The 14,928-nt window shown below is 37.3% G+C and overlaps 1 protein-coding gene and 1 long non-coding RNA gene across 2 annotated transcripts; one reads left to right on the forward strand and one right to left on the reverse strand.

Annotated features, from left to right (window-relative positions):
- Positions 1-9,149: 9,149 nt before the first annotated feature.
- LOC129778233 (uncharacterized) lies at positions 9,150-10,387 on the reverse strand. Its single transcript, XR_008743406.1, has 2 exons — positions 10,270-10,387; positions 9,150-10,196 (listed from the first exon to the last, which is right to left on the reverse strand). It is a non-coding gene; the product is annotated as an uncharacterized LOC129778233 (long non-coding RNA).
- A 2,160-nt stretch (positions 10,388-12,547) lies between these two features.
- On the forward strand, positions 12,548-14,323 carry LOC129777858 (ribonuclease P protein subunit p30). The gene is made up of 4 exons (XM_055784415.1): positions 12,548-12,774; positions 12,854-12,960; positions 13,016-13,434; positions 13,500-14,323. The coding sequence occupies exons 1-4, from the start codon at positions 12,684-12,686 to the stop codon at positions 13,786-13,788; spliced, it is 906 nt and encodes a 301-aa protein (XP_055640390.1). The 5' UTR covers positions 12,548-12,683; the 3' UTR covers positions 13,789-14,323.
- The last annotated feature ends 605 nt before the right edge of the window (positions 14,324-14,928 follow it).

The following is a 14,928-nucleotide window of genomic DNA, read 5'->3' on the forward strand; positions in this document are numbered from 1 at the left end:
CATGCTACACTGTGACCAAATATGTTTCAATCAAGTGCTATTAACAGGTGGTTATCGAGTTGGCATTAACCACTGGTGGGCTTCCAGTATCGAGGAAAATGTGGAAATATCTAATCGTTACTGAAAATAATCTGCCAGTTCCTTTGGGAATTTTCAAAATATATTCATGTGAAAGAGTTTAATTGAATGTTTTCTATCCATGTAACACTGTGACCAAATACATTTGGTTTTGTGGTTTTTCAATCAATCGCAATTAACAGGATAGCTTCAGAAGATTATTCTTCCCCATCAGTAGGATATTTCCGTATCCAATATTGTATGCGCCCGCAATCGATTATTACTCAGTCGCCGAAAGTTCCGAGCTCAGAGAGTTCATTCCCCTCTAGTTTGCCTTCCAAATTGCCATCGTAAACCACACCTTCTCTCGATTCAATCACACACAAAAAGCATACTTAAGCGATATTCTGGTGGTGAGACACATTCATTTTTCGTGAGAACATCGACAAGACAACATCGTTGCCTAACGTGCTGGAGGAGGTGGACGGCGAAGGATCGACACATACACGCGCAGAACGCTTTCCGTTAGGATGCCATTCAGCATCGGGAAAGTTCCGGAAGAGTTCTAATCGTTGCTGGAAAATAATCTGCCAGTTCCTCTGGGAATTTTCAAAATATATTCATGTGAAAGAGTTTAATTGAATGTTTTCTATGCATGTTACACTGTGACCAAATATGTTTCAATCAAGTGCTATTAACAGGTGGTTATCGAGTTGGCATTAACCACTGGTGGGCTTCCAGTATCGAGGAAAATGTGGAAATATCTAATCGTTACTGAAAATAATCTGCCAGTTCCTTTGGGAATTTTCAAAATATATTCATGTGAAAGAGTTTAATTGAATGTTTTCTATCCATGTAACACTGTGACCAAATACATTTGGTTTTGTGGTTTTTCAATCAATCGCAATTAACAGGATAGCTTCAGAAGATTATTCTTCCCCATCAGTAGGATATTTCCGTATCCAATATTGTATGCGCCCGCAATCGATTATTGCTCAGTCGCCGAAAGTTCCGAGCTCAGAGAGTTCATTCCCCTCTAGTTTGCCTTCCAAATTGCCATCGTAAACCACACCTTCTCTCGATTCAATCACACACAAAAAGCATACTTAAGCGATATTCTGGTGGTGAGACACATTCATTTTTCGTGAGGACATCGACAAGACAACATCGTTGCCTAACGTGCTGGAGGAGGTGGACGGCAAAGGATCGACACATACACGCGCAGAACTCTTTCCGTTAGGATGCCATTCAGCATCGGGAAAGTTCCGGAAAGATCTAATCATTGCTGGAAAATAATCTGCCAGTTCCTCTGGGAATTTTCAAAATATATTCATGTGAAAGAGTTTAATTGAATGTTTTCTATCCATGTTACACTGTGACCAAATATGTTTCAATCAAGTGCTATTAACATGTGGTTATCGAGTTGGCATTAACCACTGGTGGGCTTCCAGTATCGAGGAAAATGTGGAAATATCTAATCGTTACTGAAAATAATCTGCCAGTTCCTTTGGGAATTTTCAAAATATATTCATGTGAAAGAGTTTAATTGAATGTTTTCTATCCATGTAACACTGTGACCAAATATGTTTCAATCAAGTGCTATTAACAGATGGTTATCGAGTTAGCATTAACCACTGGTGGGCTTCCAGTATCGAGGAAAATGTGGAAATATCTAATCGTTACTGAAAATAATCTGCCAGTTCCTCTGGGAATTTAAAATTACATTCATGTGAAAGAGTTTATTTTAATGTTTTCTATCCATGAAACACTGTGACCAAATACATTTGGTTTTGTGATTTTTCAATCAATCGCAATTAACAGGATAGCTTCTGAAGATTATTCTTCCCCATCAGTAGGATATTTCCGTATCCATTATTGGATGCATAAAACCTTGTGGCTCCAACGTAACGCTCTCGTTTTCGAAGTTCTCTAAATATTCATTCATTCAGAATGAATTCATATTCAACTTCAAACAAATGATCTCTAAATCAACGATAGTCCTACGTCACCCTTGCGGTTATACCATAGATATAACCCACTTCCTGTTTTTTTTTTTTCGAAAGTGCTACAGCTCCTATCCGCGATGACAAATGTACAGTGTCGATGTCTGCTGGTAACATTCGTGTTTGGTAGGCAAATTACTCTTTATCATATTAGAATGCCTAAAAGCAGCTTTATATTAATTAAATTTAAATGAAAACTTCTACTCAATGTCATTTGAGTACATAGAACACGTACTCTGTCCCATACTTAACAATTTTCCCCTACATTTCTTGATGTTTCCCGAAAAATGCCAAAGAAATCTTATGCCATTTCTTCAAATTATTCGACAGATTCTTTCGTTCAAGCTGATCCTGCAGCGCGATGCCTTTCTTGAACACTTCCTTAAGGGAACTGAAAAATTTCTCTATTGAAAGAAAAATTTTAACGCTTTCGCGTGAGTTCTGTTACAATACTAAAAAATTTATTCAAAAGTTTCACAATATATACATGGTTCCTTAAACTAAGATTGACGAGGAACATCTCCTCTCTCTCTCTTGAAAACCGATAACATATCGGTTTCGTTTAGATCATCTACCTTCCTTGTCCCTTCTTCTAGCGTATGGTAACGTGCAGTCTGAGACGGCTGCACTACCCTAAGAAAATACCTTAAGTTTATAGCACCTCGTCGGTGCGCCTATCTTATTCTTGGATTTCCCCTTTCCATCCTTCGCTCTAAATAACATCCTTTTATTTTATTACACCCTGCTGGTGTATCTGGCTGAGCGCAGCTAGGGATGGAAAAGGGTAATAAAAATGCATCCTAAATGATGCATGCATTAAATTGTTTACCGGACGCTATTTAAATATTCGTCCATTCTGAATTTATGACCGGCAATAATTTCGAACTACAAGCGTTTTCTAGCCTAACAAAACACTTGAGCTCTTACATCTTTTAATTGCCTTACATTGGTCCTTTCTAAACGTTTCTATACCTCGCTTGGAGGTCTTTTCTAAATATAATCTCAAATAGTGCTTATCTTATGGATCTCTAACTCGATTCGCGATAAGCCTCAGCTGTCCGTAACATTCCGGACTCCGTAAATCTACTACATAGATTTACCAAATTCTTCAGTATTATCATTCTTTTCTACATTTTAATTTAAATTTTTGATAGTCGTTCTACATGTTCTAAATCATATACATTTGCTTGAACATATTTCCATCTGTAGCTGTATCGCTTTATTCTGTGTTTTATTGTGTGATTTGATTTCACTCACATTATTATCTTTTCCTTACACTTACACTTACAAGTTTATACTAGAAAACATAACTTATTATTTGTTTTATTAATAATAGTATTTTTTGTTTCATTTTTATTCTGCATACAGTTATGCAAACTAATCGTAAACATTCGTAAATTTCGAATAATTGCTCTCACTAGTAATTTGATATAACCGTTAATTATATAAACTAACTTCAAGTTTCTTTTTGGAAAATTATTCATTGAGGTTCAGTGTTATATAATATTTTCCATTAAAGGAAATGCAAATTACATTTTCTTTTCTCTTATAAGATTTTCTTTCATCAAACACAACGTTCTATTTTAATGCTAAGTTATCTCGTTGCCAAGAAAGGAATCTTGAATCCAACATCCCTTTGCTAGTTGTCTTGTTACATTGCTGATATTGTTTTTCTCAAAACATCCTTTTGAAATAATTAGTCAATGTGCTAATCTTTTGGTAGTACAATTACCGTTCCTTCAGCAAGTATTAACATTAAAGTTTGTCTCTGAATACTAAATCCAATTTTAAAGCCTCAGTTCTCATGTAACTGTTCCGACTAATCATATAATACGACTGATCGTAGCTCACATAAACTTTTTCAAGTCGTTTTCTTTATGCATGCAACTCATGCTCTCATAGTGTGATATACTTTGAAATACATTTAAAAATTTCATTCAATTTTTTTTTCCTGTTACTTGTATTCAAATAACTCATAATGTCATCTACATTGTATAGTTAACCATCTCCAATCTTTCCCTCAGTTAAGACTGGAAGCTATGCTTTTAATATTCATTTGAATAATGCATTGATCATATTCTCAGCAACTCACATGCTGAGCTTCGCAAACCACTTGTTTAAAAAAATCTTTCTTCAGCATCTCACATGCTGTATTTCATCAACCGACTTACTGGTGATGTTGTTACTCTCAGCAATCCACTTGCTGAGTTTTAAGCAATTCACTTGCTTAAAAAAGAAACTTTTGGTTTTGACCCCTTCAGCAAATCACTTGCTGAAGGTTAAGCAATCCACTTGCTAACAAATCAGTCTTCCAAATTCTTCATAGCTGTATTTTTAATTTTTTCTACCATCAACTAATTTACAGTTGATATCGCTCCTTTCAGCAATTCACTTACTGAGCTTTGAGCCAATCATTCGTATAGAAACTGGCTTCAGCATATCACTTGCTGCGCCATAATTTTTTCTTTAGTGGTCAATGTATATTTTTCAGCAGAATACTTGCTATACTTTTAACCCATCAGAGTAATGTTTTGAGCATTCCAAATGCTTGACGCTTGACCAGACAGTCTCTTCTTTTTTGCTCTAATTGATATTTTGGACCTTACAAGTTATCATTTTATTGGGTCCATTTTATAACGAAACAATTGTATCTTAAATTGTATTAAAGTCTTTCAGCAGCTCACTTGCTGAACTTCAAGCAAATCATTTGCCTAAAAATATTTTCTAATTAATTCAGTTAACAGTTTTGTTAAATTTCCATTTTAAGATTTTCGTCTTTATATTTTATCAAGCTTAAGATTTTCTATACTTTATATAGATATAAAGAATATCAACATATTACAAACGTTGAAAAACAAACTTTCCAACCTCTATATTAGAGAGTTTATAGTTTTGATCTACGGTAATAATTTCCCTATCTGGGCCATAATTTTGCAAATTGCGGAAACATATAATGAAAGAATCCGAACTCATATCTTGCGCTAACTCAAGATGTATTGCTCTCGTTGTCATACAGGTAAATAGACGCCCCTAATACTTAGGAAACAGTCTTCTAAAGATTTGAAAGTTATTCAGAGCCATAATTTTTTTGGTTATAAGTAGTCCTATTTTATACGAATCTATGGCTTTTAACTATAACGATCGCATTATTTTATATGTGTTGCCCTATGACTAAATATTGTCAACATGTCACAAATTTTGCAAAATAGAATATTCATCATATTTCGTTAATGATGGTACAATAGTGTAACTCGCGGTTACAGAGTGGAAGTCGTTTTTGATACGACGTCGAGGATACTGGTAATCTGGGGTACAGTATTTATCGAGATTTCCAATACTATAATTATCGACTGAATATGATTTTCTATTGTGGGAATTATTTCTCCTTGGAAGAAATGAAGATTCATTTATAAACAATTCCTTTGGTGTTATTTCTGGCGCTACCTTCCTCGGAGGCTCAATAACACAAATCTCTATATTTGTTGAGTTTTCAAATTGTATGTTAGCATCTTGTGATGAATCATCCATCTTGATGATAACACTTTTGGTTTTACATTGGCTCCCAATTTTTGGGATGAACTTTGCACTTCTAAGGAATTTTTTAAAACCTTTACGCCAGGCTTTCGTCTTCAAATAAAATTTTGCTAATATTTTTGTTCTATTTCTGAGGACTACTTCCTCTACTGCTACAGGTGGTTCTATTTCTTCAAACCGTTTTTCAGTTGGGTATTTTATTTTCTGTTCAACAATCAGTGTTGCAACAGAATTCTTAATTAATCCAGTAGCTGGCCTTTCCCATTCTGGATCTTGAAGGTTGATAGATAGTTTTTCTATCTTAAAATTTTTAGCGTTTCCATTATTGGAATCCGCTATTTCTTTATTTGCAGATATCTCATCCGCCCTGACTTCATGCATCACGCATGGTTTTTTCTTTTCCGCCATAATTCCTCTTTCTGTGGAGGTTTTCGTATTTTCTTCTATCACAGCCCATACATCTGTGATGATACCCGTTTTGCCTATTGCGGGCAAACTATTCTCATAATCAGATTCGCGTTTTGCGACTGATATGGTTTTAAATGGCTCTTTCCTCACTGGGAATGAGCAGCCATCTTCACCGCTCTGAGGACTAACATCTCCTAGTTTTTCATTCATTTCAACTTGTATCACTTCAAGTTTGTCTTCATCATCTGAATCTTCTGACTCAGATGAATTGTCATTTTTCCTCCTCATATACCTAGCCAACTTAGGGTTCCACGGAGGAGGTGCAATTAATCTGGTTACTTTAGATGATTCAAATACTTTGTCATCTGAATCATTACCTTTCCTCCTGCAATCAACTAGATCAGGATTCCAAGGAGGAGGCATTTTTAATTGATGGCATTCCTCTGAGTTTCTAAACTCAGATTCAGAATTGCCATTTACTCGCCTATGCAATTCACTAATTACCCTAAATGGAGGCGGCTTGGTTGGCATATCCTCCTTATAATAATTTCCCCACCCACTAGGATATATGCTAGTAGCGAGTATTCCTATTAAGTCACTTATTCGCACTTTCTTCGAATAATTATATTCTAGATCTGTGCATTTGACACAGATCCACCGATCACCCGTTAGAGGGGCTTGCTTTAGATTAGTGCAACTCAAGTGGAACCATCGCTCACACTCGCAACAATAAATCATCTGTTCCTCATCAGACTCGTGACATAGGTGACAGTGACCCTTCACATTACGTGTGAAGTATTTAGTGGTAATCATCTTGTATGTGTTTTCCATATTCCTACTAATTTTATTGTTTATATTTTAATGTTGGCTCACTTGACCGTACGAATTTATTCCTTTATCATTTCTTTGCTCTCTTGGCCCCTATTTTAAAAACTCCCATGGTTGCTATCGCAACCCCTATAATTCTTAATATAGATTAATTCTATACCTGTTTTTCGATTAACTCATCTGGTGCTGGGATACTACTGCTGCTGCTGGTGCCGACTGGTTCTTGAGTGGTCCAAACCTTCTGGCTCGGATTGTTCTTGTCACTTCTGATAGTGCCAATGCTGGTGCTGCTGCATCTAATGCCACCGCTTGCTTCTGGTTCCGCTGGTTGACAGTTCCTGGTATCTCTAGCGATGGTCTCTCCGATTGTGCCGAGGATACTGCTGCTACCTCTTGCTTCTAACTCCACGACCACGTGCTGCTGCGGCAGTTGGTCATATTTATAATAACTGCCTTCTGGTACTTGAATTAACATATATTTATGTGTGTATATAGCATCCACTGCTTTAGTAAAGTTCGCGAAACGAATACACTCTTTAGGCATCCACTGCCTTAGGAAAGTTCGCGAAAAGAATACACTCTTTAGGCATCCACTGCCTTAGGAAAGTTCGCGAAAATAATACACTCTTTAGGCATCCACTGCCTTAGGAAAGTTCGCGAAAATAATACACTCTTTAGGCATCCACTGCCTTAGGAAAGTTCGCGAAAATAATACACTCTTTAGGCATCCACTGCCTTAGGAAAGTTCGCGAAAATAATACACTCTTTAGGCATCCACTGCCTTAGGAAAATTCGCGAAAATAATAAACTCTTTAGGCATCCACTGCCTTAGGAAAATTCGCGAAACGAATACACTTTTTAGGCATCCACTGCCTTTTGATAAAATTCACGAAAGAAATGCACTTTTTAGGCATCCACTGCCTTTGAGAATTCACAAATTCACACTTCTCGCATTCACTGCTGAGAAGATTTCACGAACATCACCTCTGGCATCCACTGCCGAGAAGAGTTCGCAAATTAACACATTTTGTACTTAAATAAAAGGAAAAACTTGTTCCTCTCTGGAGCCACCATGAAAAATTTCTCTATTGAAAGAAAAATTTTAACGCTTTCGCGTGAGTTCTGTTACAATACTAAAAAATTTATTCAAAAGTTTCACAATATATACATGGTTCCTTAAACTAAGATTGACGAGGAACATCTCCTCTCTCTCTCTTGAAAACCGATAACATATCGGTTTCGTTTAGATCATCTACCTTCCTTGTCCCTTCTTCTAGCGTATGGTAACGTGCAGTCTGAGACGGCTGCACTACCCTAAGAAAATACCTTAAGTTTATAGCACCTCGTCGGTGCGCCTATCTTATTCTTGGATTTCCCCTTTCCATCCTTCGCTCTAAATAACATCCTTTTATTTTATTACACCCTGCTGGTGTATCTGGCTGAGCGCAGCTAGGGATGGAAAAGGGTAATAAAAATGCATCCTAAATGATGCATGCATTAAATTGTTTACCGGACGCTATTTAAATATTCGTCCATTCTGAATTTATGACCGGCAATAATTTCGAACTACAAGCGTTTTCTAGCCTAACAAAACACTTGAGCTCTTACATCTTTTAATTGCCTTACATTGGTCCTTTCTAAACGTTTCTATACCTCGCTTGGAGGTCTTTTCTAAATATAATCTCAAATAGTGCTTATCTTATGGATCTCTAACTCGATTCGCGATAAGCCTCAGCTGTCCGTAACAGGAACGTATTATGCCACAACCATCGTGGCTTTCATCACTGAGCAGAACTGAAAGACCAGGTGTACCCGCAGATGACAACAGGAAAATGTTGCTGCTGTTGGTGCAACTGAAGCTGGTGGTGGTTTCCCACTAAAGCATATGTGGATTGGAATGGGCGACCATTTGGGCGAATAGGTGCCACCACTATCGTCCGGACCCTCCTGAGACTAACGCTTACTATCGAAACCTCCATCACTTGTGTTGTATCCAGAATCGAAGTGAGCACGTCTGTTCCGGGTACCGTCCAACAGGCTACCGGAGGAATTTTTCGACGAGCGCCGACCTCCGTAAGGCAGTTTTTAGGCAATATACAAGATGCTAACGCTTGGTTTTGCAGAAAATATTTAGCGATTGTAGTGTCAAAAAATAACAAAGCGAAAAAAAATTAACATTCGTTTCTATAATTTACAATCGTCTTATAATAATAAACTTGATGGGAAACCTAACGACAAATCAATCGGTGCAATTTTGCAAAATATAAATTAGATAGTGGGAATTTGTATCGAAATTCCGCTTGCATAAAAAAATTACAATGATGGAACGAAGCACTTTATTAAGAAAAACCACAAACATATAAAAATACAATCATGAGGAACGGTAATATATAGTACAAAACATCATTAAATTTGAATGTTGCAAAATATAACCATTTCTGCACTGGTAAATGCATTGTAAGAATCCAGTTCTCTCGTAACATGTAAGAATTGATCTGTAGAATTCGATGTTTCCTAAGAAGTTCTAGCGCTCATGGGACCACGTTTCTGTTGACACAATTTTTGCGTGACGGAGAGTAGTTGCTCCTGTAGTCGGCTTTGCAGAGAAATATTTACCATTAGGATATTTGTCACCGGCCGGTTAGCAGTTTGACTAAGAACCAAAAAACTGACTAAGAACGTTGCATGTTTAGACGAATCGATTGTACGAATTGCTGCACAACTGTATTTGGTTCACCGTTGTTAATTACAGCGGTAGCGGCAGCAATTCGACTGTTCTGATCACAAAGCGCCTTGCGTTGATTCTGCAGTTTTTTACGGAGTAAAGCGTTCTGCATTATGGATTGGGTATGGAACTGATGCTCACGTTGGGATGGATAACGCGGCTGTTGGGTTGATTTGTGCTGTTGTTGCATTTGTGGTGGATCAGTTGCATTCTCAACGTTGTTTTTTATGAGCATTCGGCGACTAATCGATTGGCGAGGCCTTGATTGAAGTATCTTCATCGAATCCACAAAGTTCGATTGTGCCCAGGCGAGAGGTATGTCCTGCCGACACCCATTATGGCTCTTCCTCGTTTGCTGTATCTTGGTGTCGTTGTTCATCTGCACTTATGAAGTTTTTCACAGTAACATGTTGGTTCCGGTTGCTGAACTCGTAATTGCGACGGAACCTTGCTGCAAATTTTTACACATAGAGTCATCTACTGCTACCGGACGGCGGTTGCATAGCAGGGATTTTTTCAATGCCAATAGCTTACTAGTCGTCGAATGGGGCGGATACACACGTGTTGCATGTCCGATAGTATGATAGCCGGCAATCCGCAATTTGGAATAGCCGGATCTTATTCCTCTAGCGTAAGATTATCTGCGTTCAACAATTTCGAACAATCATATTATTCAGAGTACAAATCGTCCGGACATGTTTTAAGAAATCTTACCAGTTTTATATCTCGTTTTTTATAAGGCTGCACAAATCAAAACCACACAAATAAACTCAAACGTTCAGATAACTCTGTATCATAAATTAAACACGTTCGATACGTAAACACCTCCTGACTGTCAACGATATCGATAATGTAGTACACCAATAACATGATCTAGTACGACTGTAAATTGAAAATACGACGAATGGCTCGTACGAAAACAAGGATGGGATTTGCGTACGTATCCTATTCGTTCGAAAACTATGATAAGGGTGATTGATCCTGAATAGATCCAATTGAACCATAACGAATAACATCATTGATGATGAAAGGAATACAAATTCAAGTATGATCATTAGGGGAGGTGGGGGCAAAACGGACATGTTAAGAAGAACTTCAATTAAATCTTTGGAAACTCATGTTACCCAATACTTTGATGCAGATGCTTGATATTTGATATTTTACAAAAAAGTGTTTGTTTTTTACTGAAATTGAAACAGACCGAAAAGTACAAAAATTTTTTCGATGCGAGTAATATGGACAGGTTTGTAATCTATAAAGCGTAGAGGTTTCTCGATCGCGAGACGAATAATTTTATTCAACCAAGGTCTGAACTCACCATGAATGTCCGTCAAATGATGAAAAAAATAGAATTAATCCACCTAGAAGTGATATCATGCTTTTCAGCAGTATAAACGGACAGACCCTCAACTATTTTGCTTTTGGTTCCAGTCAGCTTCTAAACAGTACACATTTGATGGTTTAATTTCCATTTATAGACGCAGGGCATTCCTTAGGAATAGATTAACCAGACTTTTCACAGTCCATCTCACTCCCACTGGCAACTGTCCGTTTTACCCCGCCAGTACAATTATCTCAATAATTCAAATTTTCCATTCAAACATGAATTTACTTTTCCGTACATACCTAATATCGCTTCTCTGTTAACTCACAAACCGAAATATAACCATTAGCAAATTGAATTTTGATATTAAACCACTCAAAATGCTTAATATCGAAGCAGCTAAAATTACATCCACACGCGGAATCATGTATGATTTTCGGTTTTTGTTACCCTTTTTCACTTTTGTTCAGTATTAGTTACATTTTACTAGTTACATTTTCTCTCAACAGCTCAATTTTTATTTTCGTTCGATGAGTTCAGTTGTGAAGATATTTATATATAAATTGTCATCACTTGCGTTCACTCACGGCCAAGCAAACCATTTATCATGACAATGTCATGCGAAAATGCGAAAACAGAATAGAAACTGAGAGAGGTTGGCGTCGACATCATGCCTCATACCGTATGACTCATACTCATACACTCCACACACAGTTTTCGCATCGCGTTTACTATGTCAGATCCGGGCGATTTGCATTTGATTTCCTTTTTATTAATGAATACAGAGTACTCAGGGTAAGCATAAAGTTTCTTGTAAAAATCTTGTAAATATAGAGAGCAAATCTGATTAATTTTTGACTTTAAACATGAATATTATATTCAATAAGACACCCTGTACAAGTATGGACATTTTCGTCAGGGGTTAGACATCAATTGAATATAGGCTACCCAAAATCAAAATCAATATGGCGTCATTTGTTTACCAACATATTATCTGCGAGCATTGAAATCGTCGAAATCACGGAGATAGTATGCTTTATTTCTAACTGCATGAGCGATTTTCATATTTCGGTTTCACATGGAGGTGTTCACATTTAACATGAAGTTTAAAGTTAGTCACTATTCAACTATATAACCGGACCGAGTTGTAAACAACAGTAATACCAGGGACAGACATACAGCTGTACTTGCGTTGTACGTGTACAGCGTTGTACAGGTACCATCGTACCATGATTTCCACCACATATTTCAATGAAAAAGGTTTTTATTTAGTGTCTAAACTATCAAACACAACAAAAAAGTTTCCAATCTGAGTTATTAACTTAAAAGAAAGTCAATGAAAAGAACGTTTATCAAGTGATTTGATTCTGCTTGTTCATGCTACCCACCACTAACCGTCTATGGCGCTGCGCACAGTACAACTGTAGCCATGTACAGCGATAAAACAGGTCGTTACAGGTACAGCGATTGTACCGAGTTGCTTGCATGGTTCTAGCGCTGTACATGGTGACAGACATACAATTTTCGAAGTACAACGCTAGTACAGCTGTATGTCTGTCATAAGTATAATTGATAGAACCAAAATGTCAGTGAACCGTAGCAATATTGGGTACACTGGCAAAATGAGGAATTTGACGTTTTAGTCATACCCCTGACCAAAATGGGGATATATCTTCACATTTGGCATCACTGTTTGGCCGATTTATGAAACGTCATAGCGCAGCACGTGTGTTTGTCTACCAACAACTGTTAAACACCGAAACATTGCGTCTTGTTTATTTCAGCCTTTTTTTAAGGTATTTCAATGAACAAACATACCGGCTTCAGTGACTTGTGTGTACCTTACACGGAATCGTCGAAAGATTTGCTAGGTACATTAACGGAGTTAATCGAATGTAAGTTCTAGATTGAATTATTCATCAAGAAACAGATGAAAGGCTCGTTGGTTGGTATTAACGTTTTTTTTTCTTTCAGTAGGATATAAAAATGTAGCAATTGAACAAGTGTACGATCATATTAATTATAGTGGTGACAAGAAAAATGATCCTATCCCGGCTGCTGTCGATTTAAGTGTTCTCAATGTGAGTTCAACTTCGTTCTTCAATTGCAATGCTATAAGCAAACATTCGTTCACAGAAACAATTCAAGGGACGTCTCCGTTTGCTCAACCGTTTAACAATTATCTATGCAGATGCCAGTGTAACGCTCAGTACGAATCGATCGGCAAATCTACGCAAATTCAATGTTGTAGCGGTCATTCCTACGACGGAGGATGCCTTCCAACATGCTTGCCAAACGATGCATTGCGACATCATATCGTACAACTCGGACACAGTTCGTAATAAAATGAGCAGGAAGTACTACTTTCTGGCGGTTAGTAGGAATATCATGTTCGAGCTTAAGTATGCCCCGGCGATTGTCAGCTCCATCGACAGGAAAGATACCATAAATCGAGCTCATCGATACCACTCGTATGGTAAGTCTAACAACGTGGTAATCACGAGTGAGGCAAGGAATCGGTTTCAAGTCCGGGGACCATATGATATAGCGAATTTGTGAGTGGAATGATTGGATTGAAATTTTCGGAATCATTTTATGAATGTAACCGTTTTCGTTGCAGAGGGTTGATATTCGGTCTTAGCGAGGAACAGTCAAAGAGTGCAATCCTCGCATTGCCGAGGAAAATTCTAATTGCAGCTGAAGCTCGAAGACACGGTAAAGCTGGTCTCGTGTTGAGTTATAGACAGAATGCTGTTGACAGTGATGACTATTCGGATTCCGAACTGGATGAAGAGATTAGCACTAGTGAAGAGGGGGACGAAGAAGAAGAGGAACGGGAATATGTAGATACGTTGATAGATGAAATAGAAGAACCTCCCAAGAAGGTTGCAAAATTATCTAGTAAGTAAATCGGATATGAGTGGTCACATTCGGGATATAGTGGCCCTCAGTAGAGGACAGATGTTGTTCGAATGAGGCTCCATGGATCATATTCCGTGTAGGCCGATTGCAATGTCATCCTGCATCGAAACCAGAAAAAAAAAATCAACTACGACATTTATTTTTCAAGAATGTGAATGTACCAAAGATTATTCCGCTCTCATCCGAAATCCAACAGCACTTGTTTACAGAGAAAGGTTGGGTTGTTCAGAATTGCTTCCATGTCATTGATTTTACCTTACTGGACCTTATTATTAAATCGTTACTCGCTGAGCATATAACTCTGGTGTGAAAGGATGGTTCATATTGAAAAGGTCGGTAGAACGATTAAATTACAATTTTTGGCAGACCCCTCCCCCTTCGTGAACATGAGTGGACATTTTCTATAACCTTCCTCAAGTTGCCATTTGTGAACATTCTTCCATTTTTTTTTTAAATCAAGAAAATATTTGAATTGGGTTCAAATTCCATTTTGAGTTTGTATTACTTAATATTTTATTTTTATTTATAGTGGTCTAGCTAAACGATGGAAGAACAGAAGGAATACTCTTACACTTGAAAATGGCTACTGTGTAATGTATTTATAGTTGCAATAAAACATGTAACATTTACACGATTAAAAAACAAAAAAATCGACTCTGTTACAGCTAAAATTCCAATAAAATGAGCCTAAATAAATAAATAAATGGGATAAAAAAATAAAATAAGGTCTCTCCCGACAAAAAAAATTTAAAAATAAACTTTCTTTTTAAAGAATCTGTATCAAATTTTGTGTACAAAATTAAGTGTGCTAACACACTCCGAATGTTCATTGTTACATCTGGTGAACCTACCTTGGAGCGAAACAACTTTTATCGGAACTCGAAAAAATGTTCTCGGAGAGTCGAAAAGATGTAAACAACGCAAAGTGCGCCGGAAGCCCGAACACGTCAACAACTGAAATCGAATATAAGTAATCCGTGGGTATACAAAAATCGTGATACTTTTAGAACAGCTCTTGTAGATAGAGTGATCCACTCTATCCCATTCCATTAAGCATTTATATAGCCATAGCCTATTTTGCTTCAGCACTACGAAGGGATTTCTCTAGAGACAGACAATGGCAAAAA

This window comes from Toxorhynchites rutilus, chromosome 3, assembly GCF_029784135.1.
Source record: "Toxorhynchites rutilus septentrionalis strain SRP chromosome 3, ASM2978413v1, whole genome shotgun sequence".
In the NCBI taxonomy this organism is placed as follows: Eukaryota; Metazoa; Arthropoda; class Insecta; order Diptera; family Culicidae; genus Toxorhynchites; species Toxorhynchites rutilus.

Bases quoted from the DNA above. Each gene is read 5' to 3' on its own strand.
- LOC129777858 (XM_055784415.1), top strand. From the start codon at position 12,684: ATGAACAAACATACCGGCTTCAGTGACTTGTGTGTACCTTACACGGAA. The intron at 12,775-12,853 runs GTAAGTTCTAGA...TTTTTCTTTCAG, and splicing joins ATTAACGGAGTTAATCGAAT to TAGGATATAAAAATGTAGCA. The intron at 12,961-13,015 runs GTGAGTTCAACT...ATTCGTTCACAG, and splicing joins TCGATTTAAGTGTTCTCAAT to AAACAATTCAAGGGACGTCT.